Genomic DNA, 11,108 nt, shown 5'->3' on the forward strand with positions numbered 1-11,108 from the left:
CACCTGAATGTCAGCTTTCCCAAATACAAGTTGGGTAAAACAGCCAAGCTATTAGGAGGTTGGTACAAGTGATGCCTGCCAACAACCCCAGCGTGGGGTCTCACACGGCACGCCCAATACACGTCAAAACGAAGTGTGCTGGGTTTACTGGCACCTGCTTATAGTAATCTTAGCATGTGGGAGGTGGAGGCAGGACGACCAGGAGTTCAAGGTCATCCCCAGCTTCCTAGAGCAGTTGGGACCAATCTGGGCTATATGAGACTCTGTCTCAAAAATCCAAAACAAAGAAATCTGGTGCCAGGAAGTGACATGCACCCACAGTCCCAGTGACTGAGGTTGGAGACTCATTTGAAGCTAGGAATTTCGCCAAAGCCAACCACAGTAATATAGCGATACTGTTTCAAAAACTAAAACTTCAGTGGGAATGGTGGCACATCCCAGCACTCAGGAGGCAGAAGCAAAAGAATTAGGAACTCAAGGCCAGTGTGGGCTAACACACACACACACACACACACACACACACACACACACACACACGTATATATATGACATACATCTCAAAACAAAAGCCTTGGTGCTGAGAGATGGCTCAGTAGTTAAGAGCATTAGCTGCTTTTCCAAGAGACGCAGGTTCAATTCCCAGCACCCACATGGCAGCTCTTCTCTTCTCTGTCTGTAGTTTCAGTTTCAGGGGGCCCAAAACAGACATGCAGGCAAAACACCACTGTACATAAAATAAATCATTCTCAAAAAAAAAAAAAAGCCAAAACGAAAACTAAACAAAAACCCTTAGGCTGGCATGTAACAGTGTAAACCCAAAACCCAGAGGCCAAAGCAAGACCAGGAGTTCCAGGAAGCACGATGGGGTGTGGGGGAATGTATGCTTTAAGTGGCCTAAGGACCATGCTCTGAGAACACCATTCATCTTTCCATGAGTATTTATTAAGCAGCGACCACATGCCAGGCTAGTTTTCACTCTGGGCAGACATCAGAAAGACATAGTCTGCTCTCATGAAGTTTACATTCTCGTGAGGGTAGAAAATATCAAGGATACAATGGAAGTGACCAGCCAGGGGCATAAAGCAAGTGGACAGAGACAGTGCTTGTGAACCTGAGGAGCCGGCAGTCTAAGGTCACTGGAATGACAGGGAGGAGCCAGCCACCTTCTTTGGGAAAAGCATCCAGGTGGATCTTTTATACCCAGTTCCTTTTAACCCGAGGCCCTCATCTAAGACCGTCTCAAAGCAAACAAGTCCGAAAAGAGTGAAGGTCCCCCCTTTATCATGGAGGCTTCCAAAGCAAGAGGACAGGATAGAGGAGTTTGCCTCAGGGAAGGATCTAGCTGGCTCCTGGCCCCTTCCCTCCTGGGCCTGATACCCCAGGCTTCCTTGGCCCAACGGCATCAGTCTGATTCTTCTGCCTTTTGGGAAACCTGGGAGCCATACATCTCCCACCCGCACATGTCCCCCAAATCTCGGGCCAGGCCAGACCCCAAGGCTGAGCCAGCAGGATATGTGGCAACACCCAATCCTCAGACAGGCCTCCTGGAGCACCAGCTGGATGGGGGGGGGGGCCTCCTGGAGCACCAGCTGGATGGGGGGGGCCTCCTGGAGCACCAGCTGGATGGGTGGAGCCTCCTGGAGCACCAGCTGGATGGGGGGGGCCTCCTGGAACATCAGCTGGATGGGTGGGGCCTCCTGGAGCACCAGCTGGATGGGGGGCCTCCTGGGCACTCTTCCTGCTTTGCAGTACCAGGTCCTTGGGGTCACAGGCATGGGTCTGGTCCTCAGCGTTAAAGACAGTGACAACACCACACAGAGGCTGACCCCCATCCCAGCAGGTTAGAGAACACATAAGACATGACACAAGGACCTCTTAGGAGGAGGAGAGGAGCCATGAGGCACAGTAGATGCCCAGGGCAGGTGGGCAGCTGGGGGCGGGCGAGGATCATTTCTTCTTGGCACGGTCTGCCGCATCCAGAGCAGCCATGTTTCGCGCAGCTGTGATGAGGTGGATGACACTAATGACGGACTTGAGCAGGGCGATGGGAGCTGTGATCCAGAGGCCCATTCGGAAGAGCCCCACAGAGCCCACTACGGGGAGGCAGAGAGAGAGAATGGTAGGAGGCGACGGAGGGGTGCGAGATTGAGGCCTCTCCTTCCCCAGGCAGGGCAGGGTGGAACCCCACCCCCACCCCCTTTTCCTACCTAGTGGTCCCTCGGAGAAATTGAACAGGTACAGGAGGCAGTAGAAGAGTTCATTTCCAGCACACAGGGTGAACAGGGCAGGCTGCACAAAATAAAGGCTGCCTAAGATGTAGGGCCATGTCCCGACCGTAACCCACAGGGACTTGGGCCACAGACAGGAGAGGGCCTCTCAGCCAGCTACATACTGCACCCCACTGCATGCTTCTTTAGCCTCTGTCTGTCTCTGTCTCAGAGCCTCATTCTTACTGCTGCCAGGAGGATTCACACAGACCTCCTGCCAATTCTCCTTCCCCAGGCCTCAGCCCAAGGACCACTCCTGCTTCGATGGTTGGGGCAGACATTCTCTCCTGACCAGGGTCCAGCCCAAGACTTCCCATTCTCGGATCAAGTAAGGGAGGGGCAAGAAGGGCTCACCCTAGAAGTATAGTAGATCCGAAGCACGGGGTTCCCAGAGAGGTCGATCATCTTGTGGCTCTCACTGCCCCTTACCACGGAACTTGGGGAGAAATTCAAAAGACTTCATGAGCTTTGACTGCCACCATACCCACCCAATCATCTCACCAACTGGCACTGGCAACTGGCATTGCCTCCACTGCACGGAGGAGCTGGTGTGAAGCTGAAAACTGCACCTTGTTCAAAGCCTCAGAATTCCCTAGGTGGGGGCAGTCAGGATTAAATGCCCCACCATAAAGCACTCATGCGTCTCCTGGCATTTGGAATCCAAAAATATCCAGCCAGGCCCATGAGAGAAATTGCTTGAGCCACCTTTAAAAATGACAAGCCCACTCACAGACACGGCACTCACCCAGGGACTTTAACAAAGCAAAATTTAAAAAGAGGCCTCAGCTAAGGCTAGGGGCGTGCTGGCCTAGAATTCCAGCACCCAGGAGGCTGAGGTGGGAAGACTGTCGTGAATTTGAGGCCCACCTGGGCGCACACTACATTCGAAGTAAGTCTTGGGCTGCTGTCTCAAGGGGGAAAGGAAAAGGAAGACGCCTCCCAGGGAGCCTGAAGTCATCCCAGCCCCACTCCCACTGAAATGTCTTCCACTCATCAGCAGCTCCAGCATCAAGGCAGACCTGTGCAGATGCAGCCAGTGACTGGCCACGTCCAGGCTCATGCTGAGCTGGAAGAGCAGAGTGGCTCTAGGGTACAGCAGGGCCAGGTTGACCAAGAGACACATGGTGGAACAGCGGTCTGTCAGCATGTCGAGCATGGCCCCAAACCGGGTGCCTGAAAAATAATGAAGTTGAAAAACATCAAGGTGGAAGGGACTGTGTGGTACAGTAGATGACAGGGACCACATCTGGCCTATCACTCGGGGCCGAGTATGAATGGAGTTTGAAAATGTCTACCATCGACTGTTCGAGAAGGAAAGCAGGCTGCTGTCAATAGACGGTGAGGTCAAAAGGACGAGGATTATGAGGACAAGAAATGAGACTGCATGGGGCTGTGGCAGGAAAGCAGTTGGAGGAGCAGAGCAGCTCTATCTTCAACTCCTCTAACCAAGAACCAAGACCCCAAAGAAAGGCAAGAGACCCCAAGTCTCAGGGGCAGTTTAAGAGGTGGATCTGGAGAATTCATTAATCAATTAGTCGGAGCTCCAAGCACCACCTGCTCCCTACCCACCACCCAACCCCAGCTCCAACCTCTCCTGGAATCCTTATTGTCTGTGACTAGCACATAGTAGCACCCTAATAAACACCTGTTGAATGGAATTTTATTTTCTTATTTATCTTTTATTTCATGGTATGTTTGTCTACATACACGTAGTACCTACAGAGACCAGAAGACAACATTGGATCCCCTAGAACTGGAGTTATAGGTGGCTGTAAGCCACCACATGGGTTCTGGAAACCAAATCTAGGTCCTGCACAAGAGCAGTAAACATACCTTTTGTTTGTTTTGAGACAGGGTTTCTCAGTGTAACAGACAGAACTGGAACTTGATTTGTAGACCAGGCTAGCCTTGAACTCACAGAGATCCACCTGCTTCTGCCTCCCGAGAGCTGGGATTAAAAGCATGCGCCACCACCGCCCAGCACAGTAAGCATTCTTAACTGATCCTCTGAGCCATCTCTCCAGCCCCAATGACTTTTTTTTTCCTTCTTCAGCTCTGGCTCACCTGGTTCTCAAAATGCAGCCTGGGAGGACTTTGGACTTGGAGCAATCTTTCTGTCTGCCTCTCCAGTGCTGGAATTACAAGCATGAGCCGCCACGCCCGCCCCAAAGGGAAATTTATCCAGAGAGAGACCTCTTCCATTCACATCACTATGTCCAGTTTAGGTCATACTGTTAGGTCCCACCCTTCATAAGCCGTGTACAGTCGTCAAGAGCAAGCTTAAATCTCAGGTTTAAATCCCCCCAAAATTCCTGTTTGGTGTTCTTACAGAGATGGGAATGAAAGAGCCATCTATCTCTGAGGTTCTGGAAAAGCAGGAAAAGGGCAGGGGGATGGATGTTGGGTCCCCAAGCGGTGGTAGTGGTGGTGGTAGAGCTCTGTCACCTTGATTAAGGGCTCGAGCTGCGTGTCCATCAAAGGCGTCTAGAAGTCCACTGAGTAGATAGAAGGAGGAGGCCGTGAAGGGACAGCAGGGCATGAAGTAGAAGGAAATGATGGCGAAGACAATCCGGGCGTAACCTTGGGATGGGAAGGGAGAGGGACAGGTTGTGATCGGGGAAAGGGCTCACGATCCCCTGCTCTCCGCTGGTGTTGGGGCCGCAGACAGCACTCACCGATAAGGTTAGGCACGAACAGGAAGATATTTTCCTCTGGCATCTTGGCGGCTCCCCTCGTCGCCCTGGCCCAGCTCTGGAGGTGCAAGGGCTTGTCCCAGTCTCACCAGCGCGGCCTCAGCTTTCAGTCCGGGACATCGGCCGCTCCACCAGAGCCCTGGGCCCAGTTCCCCCGCGCGACCCCAGCTGTTAGAGCCCGCAGGGCGCCAGGGCGCAGGGCACCCCTGGGCGCAGCTCACGCACACCTGGCCTTCCGATGGGCAGGAGCTGCCGTCTCCAGCAGAGGGCCCCGCTGCTGGCTGCGCCCGGCTCCCCTAAGCTCACTCTTCCGTCGGGGACGTTAACAACATCGGAGGAAGGAGAGAGCGGCTTTTAAATATAAATAAATAAATTAAATAAATAGTAGCTGAGGCCCCTTTAAGGCCGGCCCGCTTCCTTTTCCTGCCCGCACCCCTTGGCTTCGGCTCATACCAACGCACCGAGGGAGGGGAAGGAGCTGAGAGCCATCCGCAAAGGAGGGAACTGGAAAGGGAGAAGCCGAGGAGACCTGAAAGGGAACCTGTACTTGGCATGTTACAGAGGGCATAAACTCCTGGAGGCCAAGGTAAAGCGGTGAGAGTCCGACGTCCCGAGTCTGGGCCTCCCCGAGAGACGGGGTGACTTAGTACAGCCCACATCGCTTCCCCGCCCGCTACGTCTGCGGCCGCGATCGCTCCCCGACCCAGGCTGGGAAGAGGCGGCTAGAGAGGCTCGGGGCGCGCCTGCCGCTTGCTTCTAGCGCCGCCCTGGTGGTGGGAGGATTAGAGCCCAGGTTCCACCCTACGTCATCCCCCAAATGCCTCGAAATAACCCTGGGGTCACCACCTCTGAGGAGGAACCTGGAGAGCAACCGTGGCACGCTAGGAAAATGTCTTTAGTTCTAGAACCTCTAGTCTCCTAGCAACGGAACTATAGAACCTCCGCAAACATTTAGGTCTTTATAGCAACCCGGAGCAGCGCTTCCCTGGCTCTCCCTCTTTCCAACCTTCCTCCCCAACTCCAACTCCCTATCCCCATCATAGGGCCCCCTTAGACCTCTCCTTCTCCCCTCCCGCCGAGTAGCCCACGATTTCAACCCATCAGCCAGGTCGGGGGCTGCATGTTGGCTGCCTTCCCTTAGGAAGGGCCTTGGCAGAGAAGAAGGAAGAAGGGCATTGGAAGTCGGGGGAGTTATTCTGAGAGCTCCTTCCCTCAAAGTCATAGGCAAAACAACAAACTTTTTCAAGGGCCGGACTAAGAGAGTGGGGTGTTTTGAGCAGTAGCCGTGGACTAAATCTGGGCCCAGGGAATAGTTGAGATGGGATCTGGGAGGAAGTGGGCTGGTTTGTCAGTCTTAACACAAACTCTGTTTCTAGGGGATGGCATCCACATCTGCCAGGAATGGGGAGAAAAAGGACAGCTGGTCATCTCAAGCTGCAGCCTCCTTAGGTGGAGGGCAGGTGAGCAACGAAGGGGATGTGAAGGAGAAGGGAAGCAAGGCAGGAAGTCTGGTTCTGAGTCCTGTGCCTTTATCCTGAAGCTCCATAGACTGGGTTCCTTGTCCAGGTCCTTCTAGTCAACCTTCTAATCCCAGATTCCCCAGCCACAGAGCCTGCAGCCTGGAAGACACCAGACCAGTGGGAATTTGCAGGCTGAGTTCTAACTTCCTTTCCAGAAAGTCTCATTATCCCGTTCAGAAGAATTCCTGACCCGTATCAGCGCAGAACTTACAGATGAAGCCCTGTTTATTGCTCGCTCCCACGTGAACTCTGTGCCCATCAAGGAAAAGCAAATGAAAGACCAAGGGACTCAGATATCTAGACATGGTGAACTCTCCTTCTTCATCTAGGGACCAGTTCCTAACTCCCTTCCAGCTATAGCTGACCTCCCCAGGAATCTGCCCATTTTTCCCCTCCTCAGTGCCAGTCCTGGGCACAGTGCCCCTTACCCTCTCACGCACTCATTGTTGCTAGCCAGGAGCCCCCTCTCCCCATTCACTCTAGCCACAACTCTTTCTAACCATGGGGAAAGTCTCTAATTGGGGCCTCTATTTCCAGTGTTCTTCACCAAGACCCGTGGCACAGATACCCGGTGAGTGAGGCTCTGTCCTGGGAGAATCGGGGGAGAGCAGTGGTAGGGGAGTTTTGAACCATCTTGCAGTTTATGATTGTCAACCTTCTCTCTGTTCTTCTACCGTCTCCAGCTCTGACAGAAATCGCACCCGCACCAAGGCACACCTCCTGCCATCTCCTCGTGAAAAGGTTTGTATATGGTCATTCCGGTTCAGCATTTCCAGTGTCCCCTATGTGCCACTCCTTGTGTTAGGAGCTTGGGACACAGAATGCACAATATAGACTCAGCCTTTAAAGAATTCAAGGGTTGGTTTGTTGGTTTGAGATAGGGTCTCACTATGTAGCTTAGTTGGCCTGAAATTTACTATGTAGACCAGGCTGGCCTTAAACTCACAAAAATCCACTTGCTTCTGCCTCCTAAGTGCTAGGATAAAAGGCGTGATCTAGCCGGGCGGTGGTGGCGCACGCCTTTAATCCCAGCACTCGGGAGGCAGAGCCAGGAGGATCTCTATGAGTTCGAGGCCAGCCTGGACTACCAAGTGAGTTCCAGGAAAGGCGCAAAGCTACACAGAGAAACCCTGTCTCGAAAAATCCAAAAAAAAAAAAAAAAAAAGGCGTGATCCACCATTCCCAGCAAAATCCAGTTTAGAATGAGGCCAGGCCAACTTAGTGGCCGATGATAACATAGTATGGAATGGCGTCCACCTGGGAAAACAATAAGACTGCTTTTGCCTCATCCTCAGCTGGGCTGGGAAAGAAAGGCATCACGGACCTTCCTGAAGAAAGGAACACCTAAAGAAGGGATTTTCTAGGAAAGCAGCTCTGATATAAGTATTCTAAGCAGCAAGGATTGTATGACCCAAGGCACAGAGAGGTATCTTAATAAGTGAGATTGTGAGCAGCTTGTATGCTCTAGGGCTTGCCAGGCTTGGTGGCACACACCTTCGATCTCAGCACTCTGGAGGCAGAGAGGGTAATTCCTGTGAGTTCAAAGACAACTTGGTCTGCATAGTGAGTTCCAGGACAGCCAGGGCTACATGGAATGACCTTATTTCAAAATAAATAAACAAATTTAGGAATTTAGAAATTATACTTATGTAATACAATAGATAATAGAAATATACAATATATAATAGAAATTATATATGGGGAAACAAAAATTTAAAAGCAGACAAAAAAAAGAGGCTGGAGAGATATGGCTCAGCAGTTAAGAGCACTTGTTGATTTCCCAGAGGACCCAGGTTCTATTCCCAGCACCCATATGATGGCTCACTACTGTCTGAAACTCCAGTTCCTGGAGATCTGATGCCCTCTTCTGGTCTCCACAGGCACCAGGCACTCAAGTGGTACACAGACTACTCATACACGTAAAATAAAACTAAAAAAAAATTAAGTAGAGGCAGGTGGATCTCTGTGAGTTCCAGGCCAGCCTGGTCTACATAGTGAGTTCCAGGTCAGCCAGAGCTATATAGATCCTGTCTCAAAAAATAAGTAGCTAAATAATAAATAAAATTTTAAATTAAGCTGGATGGTGGTGGCGCATGCCTTTAATCCCAGCACTTGGGAAGCAGAGCCAGGCGGGTCTCTGTGAGTTCGAGGCCAGCCTGGGCTATCAAGTGAGTTCCAGGAAAGGCGCAAAGCTACGCAGAGAAACCCTGTCTTGAAAAACCAAAAAAAAAAAAAAATTAAATTAAAAAGCAGACAAATGTTAGCTGGGAAGTAGATGGATGAGTTGAAGGAGCAGTTGGCAAGTGGGTAAATGGGTGAATGGATATGTTGACTGAGCATGTGCTAAGCACTTACTGTATGGCGGGCAACACTGTTCTAGAGTGTAGCACTGAGCGAAATAAAGCCCCTGCTCTCAAGAAGTGGGAGATGAAGGAGATGAGTGGGCGGGAAGGCAGGTGAGTAATGAATGCGTGAGCAGGTGGATGGAGTTGAAGGATGGGGAAGGGATGATGGGTAGATCTGTAAGTGAATAGCCGGAAGGAGGATGTGGGTGGATATGTGCATGGAGAAATGGATGATGAGAGCAGTGGAGCAAGGCGGCTATATTCAAGGGTGGTATACAGCTTGGATGCTAGGTGAGGGAAGGATAAGACAGGGTCCCTAAGTGTAGAGTCAGCAGCTCTCACTGTCTTCCAGGGAGTGCTCCCCAACAGTCTGACAACTGGAGGATGAACTCTAACCTCCCTAGTGCTGTTCTCTCGGCCTCCTGCCCTCCCCACTTTGCCCCTCAGTGAAAGCCCCAAAGCCCCTCTTTTGCAACTGGCTAAACACCTCGTCTCGGGAGGAACTCCTGGTCATCAGCGTGCCACCTTTGAAACCAACAAAGTCTTCTGGACCTGTTGCAAGACTCCACCTTCCACGGGCAGTCACACTACTGAGGAGAAAAGTTTTAATAAAGAGCCAGGGATCCTCCCTTCCCCCAAATATCAGGAGTGTTCTGGAGTGACTTCTGGAGGGGGCACGCCTTTCTTCCAGAGGGGCATGGTGCATGTCAGCTATTCCTGGAATCCAGTTGTCGGCCACCTGCAGGACCCAAACCCGCTCTCTAGTACCCTGTGGCTAGCTGCAGCATGCAGGGCCCCCTCTTCCTGCCGAGGAGAGCCTTCACGGTCACCTTGGGTTCTGAGGAGCAGGCTTTTGCTCCTCCCTCTGAGATTTTGGGGTCTTATGTTTATGAGCCCATGCTGGCCTGCTACCAGCCGAAGGTGATGCAGAAGGCCCTGAGGAGTTGCGGTTTCAAGCCCCATGTGGCCACTTATTTGGCCCTCTGAGAAAGTCCATTCACCTGTCTCAACCGTAGTTTCCTTAAGTGAGAACTGAGTAGCCTGGTGTTGGTGGCGCACGCCTTTAATCCCAGCACTCAGGAAGCAGAGGCAAGTGGATCTCTGTGAGTTCGAGGCCAGCCTGGTCTACATAGTGAGTTCCAGGACAGCCAGGGCTACATAGTGAGACCTTATCTCATAAAACAAACAAAAAGAAACAAAAAACCCAAACAACTAAACAAACAAAAAACTGTGAGTAAAAAATTTCACGAGGCCCTTACAAGGATTAAAAAGCAGTGCAAGCGGGGTATGGTGGCAATGCCTAGAATCCCAGTACTCAGTGAGCAGAGGCAGGAAGACTGTCTCCAGTTCACAGTATGAAGCCAGTGTGGAATACACAGCAATGTCCTGTCTCAAAAACACAAGATGAAGAAACCAACCACAATGCATATAGAATCTTACTGACCCAGCAGGCTGCTGATGGAGAATCCTGCAGTTCAAGACTAGCCTGGACTACATGGTAAGATCCCATCTCAAAAACAGAAATATTAACCACAGAAGCTGTCTCAAGTTTACTTAAGCTGTAATCAGGCCAATTTGCCCAATAGTCCCCTACAATCCACCCCTTTTGAGGATTTCAGCATCTCAAACATGCTCCAGTTGTTCAGCTTGTATACATAATTTCAAGTTAGTAAAATTCAGTTAATTTGGAAAAAAAAACTAGACAAAAAAGATAGACATTGGACTGAGGGTATAACTCACATGGCCTGCTTCTATGTGACATCCTGGGTTCAATTCACCAAAAGGAGGCTCCAATCTGCTTACAATGTAGATCAAACACTATAGGGAAAAAGGGGGCATTCTTGGTAGATATATACCAGCAGGTACGCTTAACATGCCAGGAAGCTAGGCATGATGACATGCACTTTTAATCTCAGCACTTGAGAGGCTGAGGTAGGATTTCAAATTCAATACCATCCTGGAGCAAGACATAGTGATGCACACCTTTAATTACAGCACTTGGGAGGCAGAGGCAGGCAGATCTCTGTGAGGTCAGCTTGGCCTACTGAGTGAGTTCCAGGCTAGCCAGAGATACATAATGAGACCCTGTTCCTCCCCGCAACACACACACACACACACACACACACACACACACACACACACACACAAGACCAGCCTGGGCTATAGCAAGACAATCCAAAAACAGTAATAGAGGCAATATGCCACAAAAGATCAGCAGGAGAAAGAAGAGCACAGAATACATAAATGTATACAAACATTTTCAAAAGGGGGAAACTGCTCATG

The 11,108-nt window shown here is 51.0% G+C and overlaps 2 protein-coding genes across 6 annotated transcripts; one reads left to right on the plus strand and one right to left on the minus strand.

Moving 5' to 3' along the window:
* Nucleotides 1–920: 920 nt before the first annotated feature.
* Nucleotides 921–5,321, minus strand: Cdipt (CDP-diacylglycerol--inositol 3-phosphatidyltransferase). 2 transcript variants are annotated; one of them, XM_052714160.1, is made up of 6 exons: nt 4,943–5,309; nt 4,713–4,847; nt 3,287–3,440; nt 2,622–2,703; nt 2,208–2,289; nt 921–2,093 (listed from the first exon to the last, which is right to left on the minus strand). In XM_052714160.1, the coding sequence occupies exons 1-6, from the start codon at nt 4,983–4,985 to the stop codon at nt 1,948–1,950; spliced, it is 642 nt and encodes a 213-aa protein (XP_052570120.1). In that variant the 5' UTR covers nt 4,986–5,309; the 3' UTR covers nt 921–1,947. The 2 variants fall into 2 exon arrangements, with proteins under 2 accessions (XP_052570120.1, XP_052570121.1); XM_052714161.1 differs by lacking the exon at nt 921–2,093 and having other exon boundaries at nt 2,208–2,309; nt 4,943–5,321.
* Nucleotides 5,322–5,443: 122 nt separating this feature from the next.
* On the plus strand, nt 5,444–9,470 carry LOC128095306 (putative protein T-ENOL). Of its 4 annotated transcripts, none has more exons than XM_052714163.1 (7): nt 5,444–5,546; nt 6,337–6,420; nt 6,636–6,786; nt 7,018–7,051; nt 7,164–7,221; nt 8,861–8,936; nt 9,178–9,470. In XM_052714163.1, the coding sequence occupies exons 2-6, from the start codon at nt 6,340–6,342 to the stop codon at nt 8,909–8,911; spliced, it is 375 nt and encodes a 124-aa protein (XP_052570123.1). In that variant the 5' UTR covers nt 5,444–5,546; nt 6,337–6,339; the 3' UTR covers nt 8,912–8,936; nt 9,178–9,470. The 4 variants fall into 4 exon arrangements, with proteins under 4 accessions (XP_052570123.1, XP_052570122.1, XP_052570125.1 ...); XM_052714162.1 differs by lacking the exon at nt 5,444–5,546 and adding an exon at nt 5,708–5,915; XM_052714164.1 differs by lacking the exon at nt 5,444–5,546 and adding an exon at nt 5,922–6,068.
* Nucleotides 9,471–11,108: the final 1,638 nt, after the last annotated feature.

The sequence above is a fragment of the Peromyscus californicus genome, unplaced genomic scaffold, assembly GCF_007827085.1.
Source record: "Peromyscus californicus insignis strain IS unplaced genomic scaffold, ASM782708v3 Scaffold_4__1_contigs__length_199733344, whole genome shotgun sequence".
Lineage (NCBI taxonomy): Eukaryota > Metazoa > Chordata > Mammalia > Rodentia > Cricetidae > Peromyscus > Peromyscus californicus.